The following is an 18,267-nucleotide window of genomic DNA, read 5'->3' as shown; positions in this document are numbered from 1 at the left end:
ACTAGATGACTTAAAAGGTCCCTTCCAACTCTGCTCTTCTGTTATTATTCTTTTATTCAGAAGTTGTGGGAGCTTCATCACTGGAAGCTTTCAAGAAGATACTGGACTGCCATCTGTATAGGGTGCGGGGTGGGGTGGAGGGGGGGGACCCCTTTTCCAACCCTACACCATTTTAGACCAATGGTTGTCCAATCTTTTCTTAAAAACTTCCAGTGTTGGAGCATCCGCAACTTCTGGAGGCAAGTAGTTCCACCGGTTAATTGTTCTCACTGTCAGGAAATTCCTCCTTAGTTCTAAGTTGCTTCTCTCCCTGGATTAATTGCCACCTGTGGCTTCTTGTCCTAACCTCAGGAGCAGAGACCCAACTCTGCAAACCTACAGAATCAGCTTCCCAAACCTCTCTTTAACCAAAAGGTTTGCCTTCGCAGCCTGTTCCTAAGTCTGCAGAGAGAAGGAAAACCTAATTAAAGAATATATCACATCCTTCCTTCCCACGCAGTCATCAGGGGCTCGTTCGGGAACTAATTACAAAATCATCAATATGCATGTTCCTTCCGAATAAATATTAATAAAAGCCCAGGCTAACCTCGCAGCTTTGTTTAAATATTAACCGAAACGGGATCTCCGCGGCACCCCTCTCGTCCTGTCACAGCAAGCGGATATAAATGAAATCACCGCCCAATATTATGTTCAATTATTGCCTTTTATATTTTCTTACTTACACTCATTAGGCCTCATCTCTGTTTCGTGCAGCCGTTAGAATTAGAAGAGAACAGAGAGCTGGGAGGGACCTTGGAGGTCTTCTATTCCAGCCCCCTGCTCAAGCAGGAGACCCTATAAAACAGGGGTCTCCAACCTTGGTCACTTTAAGACTTGTGGACTTCAACTCCCAGAGTTCCTCAGCCAGCAAAGCGCCTCACATTTATGACAGTTGCAGTGTCCCGGGGCCACTTGATCCTCTTTTGCGACCTTTTGACGAGCAGAGTCAATGGAGAAACCAGGTTCTCTTCACCACCAAGTTACTAACTTAAGAACAGCAGTGATTTGCTTAACGGCTGTGGTGAGGAAGGTCGTAAAATGAGGCAAAACTCTTAAATGTCTCACAGTTGGGCTCCATTATGGTCGTAAGTCAAGGACAACTTGTATCGCTATAGGTAAAAACTCAACACCAGCTTGACAGCACACAACCAACCAACATCCATCCATCCATCCATCCATTAATCCATCCAACCAACCAACCAACCATTCATCCATCCATCCATCCATCCATCCATCCATCCATCCATCCAACCATTCATCCATCCATCCATCCATCCATCCATCCAACCATTCATCCATCCATCCAACCATCCATCCATCCATCCATCCATCCATCCATCCAACCATTCATCCATCCATCCATCCATCCATCCATCCATCCAACCATTCATCCATCCATCCAACCATCCATCCATCCATCCATCCATCCATCCAACCAACCAACCATTCATTCATCCATCCATCCATCCAAACATCCATTCATCCATCCAACCAACCATTCATCCATCCATCCATCCATCCATCCAACCAACCATCCATCCATCCATCCATCCATCCAAACATCCATTCATCCATCCAACCATTCATCCATCCATCCATCCAACCAACCATTCATCCATCCATCCATCCATCCAAACATCCATTCATCCATCCAACCAACCAACCATCCAACCATCCATTCATCCAACCAACCATCCATCCATCCATCCATCCATCCATCCAAACATCCATCCATCCAACCATCCATCCATCCATCCATCCATCCATCCATCCAACCAACCATCCATCCATCTATCCATCCATCCATCCATCCAAACATCCATCCATCCAACCATCCATCCATCCATCCATCCATCCAACCAACCATCCATCCATCTATCCATCCAACCAACCATCCATCCATCCATCCATCCATCCATTAATCCATCCATCCATCCATCCATTAATCCATCCATCCATCCAACCAACCAACATCCATCCATCCATCCATCCATTAATCCATCCAACCAACCAACCAACCATTCATCCATCCATCCATCCATCCATCCATCCATCCATCCATCCAACCAACCATCCATCCATCTATCCATCCAACCAACCATCCATCCATCCATCCATCCATCCAATCAACCAACCCTCTAATTCACCACAGCAGATGGCAGCACTCCAAGAACCTTGATTGAACTCAGGAGCTAAGAAGCATCAGTCCTAGCTAGTCCTTGGATGGAAGGAACCAAGAAAAACCCAAGACTGTATCTGGGAAGATGAAACAAAAAGAAAACAGTGACAAAACTAGCTTTATTACCAAACGAAGCCCTCAGCAGATGTGCCCATGAAGTTCCAGGAATTAAAACTCAATTCTAGGGAGTCCTTTATCTTCATCAGAGCCAATAAAAGCAACCAGCTGACCTTCACTAAACACTGAGAAGAATAAGCAAAGTCAAATCCTGGTTAGTAGTTGGATAGGGTGGGGGGGCATCAATGGTCACTTGACCACCTGTAGACTTCAACTCCCAGAATTCCTTGTGGGCCATGCTGGGGAGCCCACAAAAGTGTCCTAAAACAGGGATCTGCAAATTTGGCTCTTTTAAGACTTGTGGACTTCAACTCCCAGAGTTCAACTCTCTGGGAGTTGAAGTCCACAAGTCTTAAAAGAGCCACGTTTGCAGACCCCTGTCTTAGAAGAAGGCAAGGATAACCATCTCCCATCTCACTGCAAAAGGACCTTCGGCGCTACATCTCAGGATACATTTACCATTATCTATTATATGCATGTTGCTGCAATCTAACACCTCTCAATTTCTTACATAATGTATAAGATAGCACAAAAACATCCAAGACACAATTAAAACGAAACATAATAATGATAATCGTTAAAACAATCACACCGACAGCAAGGAACGAAGTAGGGGTTCGAAGAATTAATCAGAAGGTCGTATAAGAAACGACAGTGGAGCCACTATCAAAAAGCGATTGTCCACATAAAAATTAAGTTTTAAATTCTGCTATTGTGTCAGGGTTTCCTGCCTAAGCAGGGGGTTGGACTAGAAGACCTCCAAGGTCCCTTCCAACTCTGTTATTCTATTCTATTCCTAAATAACACCAGATAAAAGATAACCTTTATTGTCATTTTTTTCTTCCCTGGGGGCACACTGGCACATATTAAAAATAAAATTCGGTTATCTTAAATAACACCAGCAACTGATGTGGATAGTAATTGTATAATTTATTGTTATAGCTGCTGGGGTTTGAAGCTGTCAAGAAGAGACTGGACTGGCATCTGTCAGAAATGCTGTAGAGTCTCCTGCTTGGGCGGGGGCAGGAGGAATTCGGGGTTGGACTAGATGATCTACAAGGTCCCTTCCAACTCTGTTAATCTATAATGCTAAATTATGAAGGTTTGGAGATGTTTTGTATATTGCTAGATGCCAGTCTGGGAATGAAAACAACAGTAAAAAATTCTTTCAAAACTAGAATTTTATATAAATAAATTTATACCTAGTTATATAAAACTAGAATGCTATATAAATTCATATAGTATTAAATTCAGTATAGTATTATACTGAGACATGGATTGAAAATATTTTTCTGCCTATATTCCTGTATATATGTGCCTTCTTTTTCCACATTTTCTCATATGTTTATCTTCCTACGGTAATTAAAACAATACAATGAACGTTAGCAAAAAATAGAAAAGGCAAAAAGTATTTCAGTGATCTTGAAATAAAGGGAATTTTTAAAAAACTAATTTCTGTAATATATATTCAGGATCTGTAAATATCTAAGCGTGGAAGATACGATACATGCATTGCAAGGCTGCTCTGCACAAGACAAAATTAAAAATAAAATAAAATAATGCATAGCATTCAGATAATTTTTTAACACTCCTAAATATATGACAGACACTTTCAAAGCCCATCGGTGAAATAAACTGGGGGGGAAAAAAAACTTTTTAAAACTATTGAAGATATTGATAACCGCTTCAAATCCCCAGAATAGTGTTTCAACTCACCCCACTGTAGTTTTTTTTTTTTTAAAGAAATTTAGAAGATCACAACACCATCTTTAGTTTTTGGGAATAATATCAAGTTATAATTGTCGGTGGGTATGTACAGTCGTTTTGCTAGATTTTTGTATCCATTCATCTCTTGAAAACAACAGCGCAAGAAAATCAACACTTCCCTTGATATTTCTCAAAGGGCAATAAGCAAATGGCCTCCAATGTGCCAGAAAAATTACATTTACAGAAAATGGAATTATTTACTTCCCCCAAGCCTGGTTTATTTAACTTTAAGAGGCTGCTGGAGTTACTACTGATGTAGGGAAGAAAAGGGGAAAAAAAGCCATGATCCCTAAAGAATCGCATTATTTGGGAATCACTGACTGCCATAAAATCCACGGTCCTACCACCAGCTCTCCAAAATACCCAACTCCGAACTCCAATCACAAACCTTTCAAAAATTCTAAATATTAACATTCCGAAATAAATTAAAAATAGGGTCAGCGGCCTTCCCTTGCACTACTTACTTAATTTTACTTACATAATTTTACACACTTATTTTAAATACTCAGCTCATCGAATTAGATTTTTAATGAATACTGTATTTTAATTTTTTTTGGTATTTATGTTTTATCTATGCTGTACACCGCCCTGAGTCCTCGGAGAAGGGCGGTATAAAAATGTGAATGAATAAATAAATAAATAAATAAATAAATAAATAAATAAATAAATAAATAAATAAATAAACACTTTAAAGTAACGTAGCATTTCTCCTTTTTTTTTTTTTTGGAAGCCACTGGACAAAAGGACCAACATTTCAGAATCATCTATTGCAATGTCCTTCCTGTTAAAGACTACTTCAGCTTCAATCGCAATAATACAATAGATTCAAACTTAAATGTTAACCGCTTCAATCTTGATTGCAGAAAATACGATTTTTGTAACAGAGTTGTTAACGCTTGGAACACACTGCCTGACTCTGTGGTCTCTTCTCAAACTCCCGAAAGCTTTAACTGAAAACTGTCTACTATTGATCTCACCCCATTCCTAAGAGGACCGTAAGGGGCGTGCATAAGTGCACAAAAGTGCCTACCCGTTCCTGTCCTATTGTTTCCTTTCATTATATGTGCTTGTATATAATGTTGTGACAAAAATAAATAAATCAATCAATCAATAAAAGGACAGTTTTCACGTCTCTTGTTTTTTCAACTGCCTCAGTCCTACTTGTTGGTCTTCCCAAATGCACACTTTCGGCCCCACCGTACAAGTGCAAGGATACACACAAATACCTTCCACCCGGGTCCAGCAAAGCCGAAGGCCGGCCCGATGACAATTCGCTCCCTTCCTTCTTACGAGGTCCAGAAACAGCCGGACGATTACAGCCGGAGAGCGAGCGACTATCCTCGCCAGCTCTTAAAAAAGAGAGAGAATTTTCCCACGCCTGGCCCGCTCTCATTCCTTCTCTGGGAAAATCTTAACCTCTGGGCTAGATTGATCCTGAGCTCGGGGATTTCAAAGTCAATCTCATTTAAAAGAGAAGGCCATCCAGGGACAGGAGTGGACGGACGGATGGACGGACGGGCAAATCCTCATGAACGATTGCTTCTCCCCAGCCCTGGGTGGGGCCTTCTCTCTCCCCACCTGCTTGGTAGCCACTGTTCTTTTTGCAAAGCCTTGTCCTCTGAAACCCCCTCCCCGCTCAACCCCAGCCCAGCCCCTCAGCCCACCTTCCAAGCTGAGGAGTCCTTCTGACCTTGCCAGGTGACGGAGACCTCACTGTGATCTGGCCGTAAGCAGAGGTGGCCCATAAGGTTAAGGCACATCTCCCCCATGGAGAGCTGGAAGGACAGGGGCGGCGGAGGAGTGGGGGGGAAAGGAGTGAGGAAGGGAGGGAGGGAGGGGGCTGGGCTCTGCCGTGCAGCCCAGCTTCCCTGATAGGCGGGGAGTAAATGCTTACTCAGAGGCGCAGCCCAGGCTGAGCAGGGAGGCAGCAGAGGGGGGATGGATTATCCCTTTGGTGGGAAAGGAAAGAGAGAGAGAGAGAAAGAGAGAGATGAGGGTCTATGCGGGATAGTGCAACTTAAAGGCTCCCCCCCCCAAACCCAGAAAAAGCCAAACTTTGCACAGCCCCACCTCAATCCGAGAGAAAAACAGCTGCTTCTGTTTTTATTTTTAAAAGCAAAAGCCTTTAAATGAGAAGCATTTCAAAGCAGCCAGGAGTCACAAAAATCATTATTTCTCCTCAATGCAAAATCCGAGGAGGGGGGGGGAGAGAGGTGGGGGGAGCTGCATTTCTGCTGAATCTCGCCTGGCAAAGCCGAGCTGCCCAACAGATGGGTGCCCTTTGCTTGCTCCACTTAGAAAGCAGGACGAGGAGGGGCGGCGAAGAAGCGGCGGGGGGAGGGAAGGGAAGGGAGAGTGGGAGAATCTTGCTCTCTTTTGTTCTGTCTTCCAGGGAGACCCTTTGCCAAGCCACCAAAGGAGACACACACCCCCGCCTCGGTAAAACGCCCCTACTCACCCGCGCCATTCCTGCCTCAAGTAGCCAGTGAGAAGAGGGCAACTCTTCCCACGCTCCCAGACACAATCTGGAGTTACAGGTCTCCTTCTCCTCCGCCTTCTTCCTCCTCCTCTCTCTCCCCTCCTCTTCCTTCCTCCTCTTGCCTTGCCTTTTCCTCTTCCCTCTCCTCCTCCTTCCTCCTCCTCCTCTGCCTTTTCCTCTCCCTCTGCCTACCTCCTCCTTCCTCTCCTATTCCTCCTTCTTCCTCCTCTCTTCCTCCTCCTCCTTTGCCTTCTCCCTCTTCCTCCTCCTCCTCTTTTGCCTTCCTCCTCCTGTATTCCTCCTCCTTTGCCTTCTCCTCTTCCTCTGCCTCTCTCCTCCTCCTCCTCCTTTGTCTTTTCCTCTTCCTCTCCTCCTCTCCTCCTCCTTCCTCCTCCTCCTCTGCCTTTTCCTCTCCCTCTGCCTACCTCCTCCTCCTCTCCTATTCCTCCTTCTTCCTCCTCTCTTCCTCCTCCTCCTTTGCCTTCTCCTCTTCCTCCTCCTCCTCTTTGCCTTCCTCCTCCTGTATTCCTCCTCCTTTGCCTTCTCCTCTTCCTCTGCCTCTCTCCTCCTCCTCCTCCTTTGTCTTTTCCCTCTTCCTCCCTCCTCCTCCTCCTTTGCCTTCTCCCTCTCCCCCTCCTCTTCCTCCTCCCTCCCTCCTCCGCCTTCTTCCTCCTCCCTCTCCCCCTCCTCCTCTTACTGGAATGCCTTCCGCGGGTCGACTGGTCCAGGTAGAAAGGCGACTCTGGGTTTAGGGGTCCGCATGGCGTCCCGATTCCTCTCCTCTCCGCTGGCTCAGAAAGCCCCAAGAGCGGCGGCAGCAGCCAGCCTATCAGCACCACGGACAGTAGCCTAGTGACTCCCCAGCCGGGCTCCACTATCACTTTCGCCTCCCCTCCCACACCCGCTCTCCATGGAAGTAGCGCCGCCGGCGGTCCTAAGAAGCCCCACGCGAGATCCCTGGGCTCCTCTGGCCCACCCAGCGAAGAAACTGACTGGACCGTCTCTTCGGTTTTTTTTCCCCAGGGGGATTGATTGATTGATTGGTTGATTTAAAAAAGGCTTTTTATTGTCCCCACGATGTTAAAAGCGCACCTAACCCTTAAATGGGCTTTTCTGCCTGCACGCTCTCTCCGTTTACAGATACCTAAATAAGATGGTACCTTTTTATTAGGTCACCAAAGGGTGGTGGGTTTTTTTTTCCCCCCCCCAGGGGAAAAATACGATGATTATTATTATTTTTTTTTAAATATGATTTTGCACCACATTAAAATCCTTAGAAAGGCAGCTTGAACCGTTGGGTCTGCAGCAGAGGATTTTACGAAATGAGGTCCACCAAAAAGAAAGAGAGGAAGGCAAACCAAGAAGGAAACCACGCCTACAACGCTTCGTTAGTCTAACGATCCCATCTGCATTATTACACAAATTCACCAAATCAGGTACCGTTTTAATGAAAAAAAAAAGGCAGAGGAGCAGAGAATCACATCGGTCAGCAGCCAAGCAAGCTGGGTGTGGTTTGCCTTTGATGTCAAGAATGCGCCCCAATTTTCCCTTTGAACTCATCCATCCTGATAGCTACCTTACCACCAGATGGGGTTGTTGGTTTTTTGTGGGAGAGGTTTAAATTCTCACGCCTTTGTACATTATCAACATACGAATAAAACTAAAATAAACGCCAGCGGAGGCAGGATTGAGAACTCTTCCTGTTTTTTCACTGGCGTTTTTTTCACAGAACCATTCCAAGAGATTGCGCTAGGCAGGATCCTAGGGATGTGAAATCGAATATTGTAGCCTGCCAATTCAAGCAACCTTGCGTTGAGTTAGCAAATGGGAGCGGAAACTGAAACTCCATCGACAGCAACGGGTTAATTATTACCCAAATACGATGAAAAATATCTACCGTTCTTACTAGCTGCATAATATGAGGGGGAGTTACATTAAAAAAAGAAAAAATCCCTTGGCAATTCGGTTGAAGCGAATACAAAGTACAATCCTGGCCTGTTTCAGTTTCACAAAGAGTGCCCAATATCACTCAGAGGAAGTTAAAAGTCGCAGAATGAACAGTAATGACCTATTTACTGCTTTAGGATTAGGTCAATACTTATTATTATATTTACTTTATTCATTAAACATGAAACTCAGACAACTGAATGAATAATGTAAATATAATAATAAGTATTGATCTAATCCTAAAGCAGCAAAGGGTAATAGGCTATTATTATTATTAATATTGATATTATTAATTAATTTATTGATTTATTTTATTCATTAAACATGAAACTCAGTCAACTGAAGGTTAAAAAAATGCATCACAAATACGATTGACTGGTGCTAATGGTTGATACGGGTGGCTGCCAGCGTCCTGGGTATCAACCAAGTATCTTTGGTTATTATTATTACATTATTATTATTATTATTATTATTATTATTATTATTATTATTATTATTATTATTATTATTATTATTACTATTATTACTATTATTATTATTATTATTATATCTACTTTATTCATTAAACATGAAACTCAGTCAACTGAACATTCAAAAAGGCATCACAAATACAATTGACTGGTGCTAATGGTTGATACGGGTGGCTGCCAGCGTCCTAGGTATCAACCAAGTACCTTTGGTTATTATTATTATTATTATTATTATTATTATTATTATTACCTGATTATTATTACTATTATTACTATTTTACTATTTTATCTACTTTATTCAATAAACATGAAACTCAGTCAACAAAAAGGCATCACAAATACAATTGACTGGTGCTAATGGTTGATACGGGTTGCTGCCAGTGTCCTAGGTATCAACCAAGTACCTTCTTAAGATGTACGATGTTCCAAGTAGTGCAGTTTTAATAATAATAACAGAGTTGGAAGGGACCTTGGAGGTCTTCTAGTCCAACCCCCTGCCCAGGCAGGAAACCCTAGTTGTTTGCAGTTCCACTGGTATTATTGCAGGAAGCTGCAATTTGTTGATGCATCTTATAAAATCCCATTTTTATGGATAAAAATGGATAACTAATAATAATTATTATTATTATTATTATTTAAAAATGCCAAATTGTGTTCAGAAAAAAACCCATATCTGATTAAATTAACAAGCCTGAGTGACTGTAAGAGGAGATTTGTGCGAGTCCACAATAGAAAAAAAACGACAACAACACAACCTGGAATTGAGCAGCAGCTTTTCTGACTAACGAATTTTTTAAAAGGACGTGTTATGTTGGATAACCATTTGTCTGAAGTGGTGTAGGGTTTCCTGTCTAAGCAGGGGGTTGGACTAGAAGACCTCCAAGGTCCCTTCCAACTCTGTTATTCTATTCTATTCTAGTCTAGTCTAGTCTAGTCTAGTCTAGTCTATTCTATTTCTCTTCTCTTCCTATTCCTGTTCTATTCTGTTCTATTTTATTCTTCTCTATTGTATTTCTATTCTAATTCTCTTCTCTTCTCGTATTCCTATTCCCATTCCCATTCCCATTCCCATTCCCATTCCCATTCCCTATTCTGTTCTGTTCTGTTCCTATTCTATTCTTCTCTATTCTATTTCTATTCTAATTCTAATTCTATTCTATTCTCTTCCTATTCCTATTCCCTATTCCTGTCCTATCCCTATCCTATTCTAAAATCAGGAAGCCACATTAAGGATGTGAACTGGGCAAAACCAACCTCGCTTGGGGAGAGGAGAGAGAACGAGAGACCCAGGAGGGGACACCCAAGGTTTTTATCTGCATGACAGTTTTCATTAACATCTTTCCTCCTGCTGCTGCTCAGCTGCGCATCCTGTGTTCTGCGCTCCAGTTAGTGACGGCCTCTTGAGCAAAGAACAAGGATGCGGATTAAACAAAAATCGACTGCATCTCGGCTCAGCAGGGCTCCTAGGACCGACTGCAAGGTCATTCAATTGGCTTGTCGGATGGAGAAAGAAAGAAAGAAAGAAAGAAAGAAAGAAAGAAAGAAAGAAAGAAAGAAAGAAAGAAAGAAAGGAAGGAAGGAAGGAAGGAAGGAAGGAGAGGAAGGAAGGAAGGAAGGCAGGAAAGAAAGAAAGAAAGAAAGAAAGAAAGAAAGAAAGAAAGAAAGAAAGAAAGAAAGAAAGAAAGAAAGAAGAAAGGAAGGAAAGAAAGAAAGAAAGAAAGAAAGAAGGAAAGAAAGACAGACAGACAGACAGACAGAAAGAAAGATGCTTTAGAGGCCCAGAGCTGGAATTTGCAAATGAGGCTTTCCCAAAAATAAATTTCGCAGAAAGGCGAGAGGAAAAAGTGAGTTACAGTCCCTTCTTAGGCACCAAAGCTGACTGGGTGACCTTGGGCCAGTCCTGCTCTCTTAGCCCAGCCCAGCCCAGCCCACCTCACAGCGCCTGTTGTTACTCAACACACACACACACACACACACACAGAGAGAAAGGCCTTTGTATTCCCACAAACCGAAACGCAGCAGCTCCACCCTGTGGCTACCAAGATGTTGATCTACACCAGGGGTCTCCAACCTTGGCCACTTTAAGACTTCTGGACTTCAACTCCCAGAGTTCCTCAGCCAGATTTGCGGACTTCAAGTCCTAGAGTTCCTTAGCCAGCAACCTTGGGCAACTTTAAGACTTGTGGATTTCAACTCCCAGAGTTCCTCAGCAGCAGCTTTGTGGACTTCAACTCCCAGAGTTCCTCAGCAGCAGCTTTGTTGAGGCTGAGGAATTCTGGGAGTTGAAGTCCACAAGTCTTAAATTTGCCAAGGTTGGAGACCCCTTGATCTACACTACACAATGACAAACAATAACAGTGGAATTTTACTTCCTTCAAAGTAGAGAATGGGGGGGACGGATGGATGCGGATTTAAACACTTTGCAAATGAGTTTAAAATGGTTTTTAGAAGAGTTGCCGCTAGGAGGCACTCGTCAATCAGTGAAAGAAAAAAAGAAAAAAACAGCCAGAGAAGAGGCTATGCTACAGAATAAAATCACTAACTCTCTATGGTAGCGTAGCTTCTCTCGTGCATGTAATATCTACCTGATTGGTTGCTCCTGATTCGGATGGCCCTGGTCTTGGCAAGCTCCAGGGCCGTGACCCACCGTTGCCGTTCCACTTCCGAGCTGGCTTTCAAGTGGTAGGTCCTTCCGCCGTTAGAAAGGACAATATTGCAAGAGTCCTCGGTATCGATGTGAGCCATGGACAGGTTGATGGTCCCCCGGCAGGTGTGAGCCATTTCCGCTTGAGTCCTGCAAAAGTTATCAAAGGAACAAGATGAGGCTCTCAGGCAAGGGTGAAATCCGGCAGGTTCTGACAGGTTCTGGCGAATCGGCAGCGGAAATTTTGAGCAGTTCGGAGAACCGGCAAATACCACCTCTGGCTGGCCCCAGAGTGGGGTGAGAATAGAGAATAGAGAATCCCCCAGGAGTGGGGTGGGAATGGGGATTTTGCAATATCCTTCCCCCAGGAGGATTTTTATTGGCCAAGTGTGATTAGACACACAAGGAATTTGTCTCCAGTGCATAAGCTCTCTATCTACAACAATAGTGATAGATCATGATCATAGCCGTTGTAAAAATACATTCGTCATAAAACATTAGATACAATACTTAGTGATAGTCACGGATACTAAATAAGCCATCAACCTAAATCATCCTAGCATACTAAGTAAACAATAGCAGTAGCAACAGGACTTAGACTTATATACCGCTTTACAGCCCCTCTCTAAGTGGTTTACAGAGTCAGCATATTGCCCACCCTCCCAACAATCTGGTTTCACATTTTACCGACCTCAGAAGGACAGATGGAAGGCTGAGTCAACCTTGAGCTGGTGAGAATCGAGCTGCTGGCAGTTGGCAGAATTAGCCTGCAATACTACATTGGAACTGTGCCACCATGGCCCTTCCTTCCTTCCTTCCTTCCTTCCTTCCTTCCTTCCTTCCTCCCTCCCTCCCTCCCTCCCTCCCTCCCCACTTACACTTACACTTATATACCGCTTCACAGAGCTTTCCAGCCCTCTCTAAGCGGTTTAAACAGTCAGCCTATGGCCCCCCCAAAAATCTGGGTCCTCATTTTACCCACCTCGGAAGGATGGAAGGCTGAGTCAACCTTGAGCCTGGTGAGATTCGAACTGCCGAACTTCAGACAGTCGCCAGAAGTAGCCTCGCAGTCCTGCTTTCTAACCGCCGCGCCGCCGCGGCTCTTAAATCTTGTGAGTTTACCGGACGGATGCCATGCTAGATCTACCCATCAACAGCTCTTAGCTCAGCTGTTTCAACCTTGGCCACTAGAAGACGCGTGGACTTCAATCTCCAGACTCCCTCACTTGACCTTGTGGGGTCATTCTGGGACTTGCAATCCAAACTCTCCGCCAAAGTTGAAAAACGATGTCTATTTATTTGTTGCTCTGCGTGAGTCCCTTCCCATCTCCCCTTCTCCTGCTGCAAAGGGTTTACTCAAGGTTTGGGCAATTTAACGTCTTGCCAAGTGACGGCTTCTTTCAATTAACAAACTCCCTGTGCTACAAGAAAAACTATCGATCGGTTTAGCGTTTTCCAATAAGAAAGACCTTTTAAGTCAATTCGGACTGTTCTTGGAGGCCAATTGTGCATTAGTCCCAATAATGGATCGTCTTTGGGTGGAAAGGATGCGAGAACAGTGGCTCCCTGCTATTTGGTTCATTATCCTGTTTTTCCACGGCATAGGACGCCATGAAAAAAAAAGTGCGCCTCGCATGGCTACGAAATCAATTTCCTTCTGTCGACTACTACCCTGTTTCCCCGAAAATAAGACCCAACCGGAAAATAAGTCCTAGCATGATTTTTCCGGATGCTCGTAATATAAGCCCTACCCCCCACCCCAAAATAAGCCCCAGTTAAGTTGGCCAGCTAGATGGATGCATTTAGTACCGTATTGCCCAGTGGGGAAATGTGAAATTTGTTACTACCGGTTCTGTGGGCGTGGCTTGGTGGTGGGTAATGTGACTGGGTGGGTGTGGCCAACTTTTTTTTTTTTTACTTTTAAAAGCATTTTTTCTTTGGCCGAAGAGGTTGTTTAAAAAACGCTTTTAAAAGCCTCTGACGATCAGGCAACTCAGCTGGGATCATCAAAGGAGCCTTTTAAAAAGCATTTTTTTATACCAACCTCTTTGGCCGAAGAGGTTGTAGAAAATATGCTTTTAAAAGCCTCCGACGATCCCAGCTGAGCTGCACAATCATCAGGTTTGGTTTTTTTTTACTTTTAAAAGCATTTTTTCGGCTGAAGAAAAAAATGCTTTTAAAAGTTAAAAAAAAAACTTCTCATGATCGCGCAGCTCAGCTGGGCATGGGGGAGGGCATGGATTTTTGCTACTAGTTCTCTGAACCGCCCGCCACCATCGCTACCGGATCAGTTAATTAATTAATTTAATTTTTTTTAAACGGGGGTGAGAATCAAGAAAGCTCAAATGATTTTAAAAGGGTCTGTTTTGACCTAGGCTTCCTTAGAAACTAAACAGCACAAACTTAGTCCTGGCAAACCTATTTTAATTCAACCGGCTGTGAATTATTGTTATTCCCAGTCTGAACAGTCTTGCAGGGGAATGTCTACAAACACCCACCTTATCTCCCTTGGAATGCTGCCAGGGAACTAATTGCCACACGCAGGGCAAGGCCAAACTTAGCACAGAGTCAGACAGAACTTTTCCACAGCTTCTACGGACCAGATGAACTAACTGCTTCCTGCATAAGGTCACGTCCCATTGGCTTCTCTTTTATGTCTTATGGGAGGAGCCAATCATCTCCAAGCCTTACTCCCAAGTCGACCCTGTTTGCTTAATCGTTCCTGTCTCCCGGCAGCTCTGCGCATGAGCACACTGGGAACGGGCTCATGCTGTTCTTCTGCCTTGCTGATGTCAGGCTCCAGAGGCAGCAAAGAACTACCAGATGGCCTCGGCCCCCTCTCTGCCTCCGACTCAGAGCCCACATTCCTCCCCAACCGCCTCACCATCCGAATCTGCTGGCCACTAGCGGGCCACAACAGGGTCTTTCCAAACCACACCAAGTTCCCTTTGCTATCAAGAGGCTGTATCGGCCATGCTAAAAACGCATTTCAGATGGAGAGAAAAAAAATAAACGAAGGTTTGCTGACAACGGCATTCACAACCGACTCACAATGGAGCATTAAATCTGACCGGAAACAGTCAAAGCCTCTTTTGTTCAGGGTTTTCTGTTTCTAAAAAACATCAGCAGGAGAAGCAGCCTTTGTTGCAAAGCTCAGCACCGACCTAGACGGCCATGATCCTTATGTCCCATAATGCCTCTTGTGGCCCCCCGACAGAACCTTGCAAGTTAAAAAAAAACGCTCTTTGAAGCCTTTACCCGGAACAAAGGAGAAATGTACGGGGGAGGGGGAGTGTCTCCCATTGGGGAGCAATTTCATCTGTCGGCTTCCTCTTTTAATTTCTGTTTTGCGGAAGGGCCTGCTCCATGTGGGGGCGCTTGGGGGCACGTTCCCCCAAATTCCCGATTCCCCCCCCCTCCAAAAAAAAACAACCCGGGAATCCTTCAAATGAGAGGCCCTTGGTGACCTTGCTTGTTTTCTCGCAGACGTTTCATGACCCAACTAGGGAACATCATCAATGCTAGAAGAGTGCAGTTTGTGGAGCGGGGGAGGGGGAGGATTGGTGGGGTCCTCCACACTCTCTGAGCTGGGTTGTTTTCTCGCAGACGTTTCATGACCCAACTAGGTAACATCATCAGTGCTGGAAGGGAGAGGAGTTTGTAGAGAGGAGGAGGAGGAAAGGGAAAGAGGAGGAGGAGGAGGAGGACAATGACTGTGGGGCCTGTGGTGCTCTCAGAGCTTGCTTGTTTTCTTGAAGACGTTTCATGACCCAACTAGGTAACATCATCAGTGCTAGAAAGAATTGGGGTTTGCAGGGAGGAGGAGGAGGAGGGGGAGAAAGGGGGCTTTTCCCCTTTACGGGACGACTGTGGGTCCTTGATACCCTCTGAGCTTGCTTTCTTGCAGAAGTTTCATTACCCAACTCGGTAACATCATCAGGGAAGTAGAAGGGAGAGGGGTTTGGAGAGGGAGGAAGAGGAGGAGGATGACTGTAGGGTCCTTGATACTCTCTGAGCTTGCTTGTTTCAAAACCCGCTCAACAAAGGTCTCCCTCAGCAACAGAAACGTCGGGCCGGATTGTGGTCGCAACTCGAAGACTACCTGCATTAAGCCCGCTCGTTTTGCCTTAAGTTACTTGTAAAAATTTAATCAAATTTGCAGATGACACCAAGCTGGCAGGAATAGCCAACACTCCAGAAGATAGGCTCAGGTTACAGAAAGATCTTGACAGACTTGAACATTGGGCGCTACCTAACAAAATGAAATTCAACAGTGAAAAATGTAAGGTTCTACATTTAGGCCAAAAAAACAAAATGCACCAGTACTGTATATGTGGTACCTTGCTCAATAGTAGTACCTGTGAGAGGGATCTTGGAGTCCTAGTGGATAACCATCTAGATATGAGCCAGCAGTGTGCAGCAGCTGTTAAAAAAGCCAACACAGTTCTGGGCTGCATAAACAGAGGGATAGAATCAAGATCACGTGAAGTGTTAGTGCCACTTTATAATGCCTTGGTAAGGCCACGCTTGGAATACTTGCGTCCAGTTTTGGTCGCCACGATGTAAAAAAGATGCTGAGACTCTAGAAAGAGTGCAGAGAAGAGCAACCAAGAGGATTAGGGGACTGGAGGCTAAAACATATGAAGAACGGTTGCAGGACCTGGGTATGTCTAGTTTAACAAAAAGAAGGACTAGGGGAGACATGATAGCTGTGTTCCAATATCTCAGGGGCTGCCACAAAGAAGAGGGAGTCGGGCTGTTCTCCAAAGCACCTGAGGGTAGAACAAGAAGCAATGGGTGGAAACTAATCAAGGAGAGAAGCAACTAAGGAGAAATTTCCTGACAGTTAGAACAATTAATAAGTGGAACGACTTGCCTGCAGAAGTTGTGAATGCTCCAACACTGGAAATTTTTAAGAAAATGTTGGATAACCATCTGACTGAGATGGTGTAGGGTTTCCTGCCTGGGCAGGGGGTTGGACTAGAAGGCCTCCAAGGTCCCTTCCAACTCTGTTGTTATATTATATTATAAAAATAACAATACAGGTGGGTTACACATTAAACACATGAAGCATTTATTCCGATAAGCCCTCAACAGTTTCCGGAGCTACCTGTCACATGCCGGGCATATACGGTAATTCTATTTCGAGAGAAAACCCCAAGAAGGGGGTTTCTTGACACAGATCCCAACTGGTTTGTCTCCTGGGGCCGGGATGTCCTTGTCACTCAAGACCAAATCCGTTTCCTCTCCCAGCCTCTTTTGTCCTTCAAAACTTTTCTGGGGAAGGCCGCAGCCCTCTTTGCTCAAGGAAAGCCAAGCGGAGGAAGGATTTAAGGGCCAATTGTCCTGCCAACAACCATTAACACAAATGCCGGGTGTTGTGACTCAAGCCCCAGTAGGTAGTAGGAAACTCAGTCAGTATAAAAAAAAAAACTTTATTAGAACAGCTGAGAATTAACGTAGTTCAACTAAATTAAAGCAAATTCCTCTTAACACAAATTCCTCAGTCCTATCACCAACCTTGGTCCAATTAGGCAAACTGCCAAAGGCCTTTCTTGGCAAAAGTTCAGAAGACGCTGATACAAAATAAATACAACAAAACGAAGCTATCATCATTGTTTTCCGGCAAAGCCCAAATGCCGTTGCTGGTCTTTTAAGCCTTATGGGAGGGGCCAATCAGCTCTTGGCCCTACTCCCGAATTGTCCTCTTTGCTTGAGCTGCTCTTGCCTTCTGGCAGCTCTTCTCATGTGTGCATTAGGAACAGGCTCCTCCTGTTCCTCTGCCTCACTACTGTCAGCCTCTGGAGGCTCTGGAGTCCGCACCTCACTCCCCGATGGCCCTGGCCCCACCTCTGCCTCCGACACAGAGCCCTCATCTGGGCCTTTCCCAGCCTCCAGGACTGGCCCATGCTCTTCCTCAGCCTCATCACTGTCCGACTCCATTCCCAGCTCCGCAAGCTGCTGGCGGACCACAATACTGGGATCCTACAATCCAAAAAAAAAACACCCCACAGCATTTCCACAAAGAACAGCAATGTCCGTATGTCATAGCCTATTCTGGATCAACAGACCAGCATTGACCAGCCTTGGCAACTTAGCTGCCTACCTTAGCATGCCGGGAAACCATGCAGGGGTGGGATTCAAACATTTTAGCAACCGTTTCTCTGCCTGGTTGCTAGGCGGGCGTGGCCATGGTGGGCGTGGCCTACTCAGCCTCCTGCATCATGGTGGGGGCATGTTCTTACCCTTCCCGGGCTCCAGAGGCTTTCCTCGAGGCTCTGGTAGAATAAAAACAGCCTCCCCTGGGCTCTGGAGGCCCTCCAGAGGTTAGAAACGGGCCCAATTGCAGACTTCTGGAAATTCCGGGAAGCCAGTTTTTCGCCCTCCCAGAGCCTCCGCGCGGGCCCTGCAGTTACCTGGCCATCCAAAACGGGCGATGTGGAGACGCCTTGGAGGGGAGGGGAGGGGTAGAAGGGGCCAGCCAGTCCTTGCAACTACCGGTTTGGTGAACCAGATGTAAAATTAGCATCCGGTTTTCCCGAACCGGCTGAATCCCACCCTTGGAACCATGAGAGTTGAAGTCTACCCACCTTACAAACGGTTATGCAGATTTGGCCGATTATGA

At 45.0% G+C, this 18,267-nt stretch overlaps 1 protein-coding gene across 2 annotated transcripts in view; it reads right to left on the bottom strand.

Moving 5' to 3' along the window:
* The window catches only part of OSBP2 (oxysterol binding protein 2), an 85,033-nt gene that overhangs the window by 55,861 nt on the left and 10,905 nt on the right, over nt 1-18,267 (bottom strand). For both annotated transcript variants that reach the window (XM_058158000.1, XM_058158002.1), the window contains exon 2: nt 11,584-11,792. In XM_058158000.1, coding sequence (XP_058013983.1) covers nt 11,584-11,792 — 209 coding nt within the window. The remainder of the gene's footprint in view (nt 1-11,583; nt 11,793-18,267) is intronic.

This window comes from Ahaetulla prasina, chromosome 15 (genome assembly GCF_028640845.1).
Source record: "Ahaetulla prasina isolate Xishuangbanna chromosome 15, ASM2864084v1, whole genome shotgun sequence".
Classification (NCBI taxonomy): domain Eukaryota; kingdom Metazoa; phylum Chordata; class Lepidosauria; order Squamata; family Colubridae; genus Ahaetulla; species Ahaetulla prasina.
Note: the sequence above shows the minus strand (reverse complement) of the source record. Positions and strands in the feature narration are given on the sequence as shown.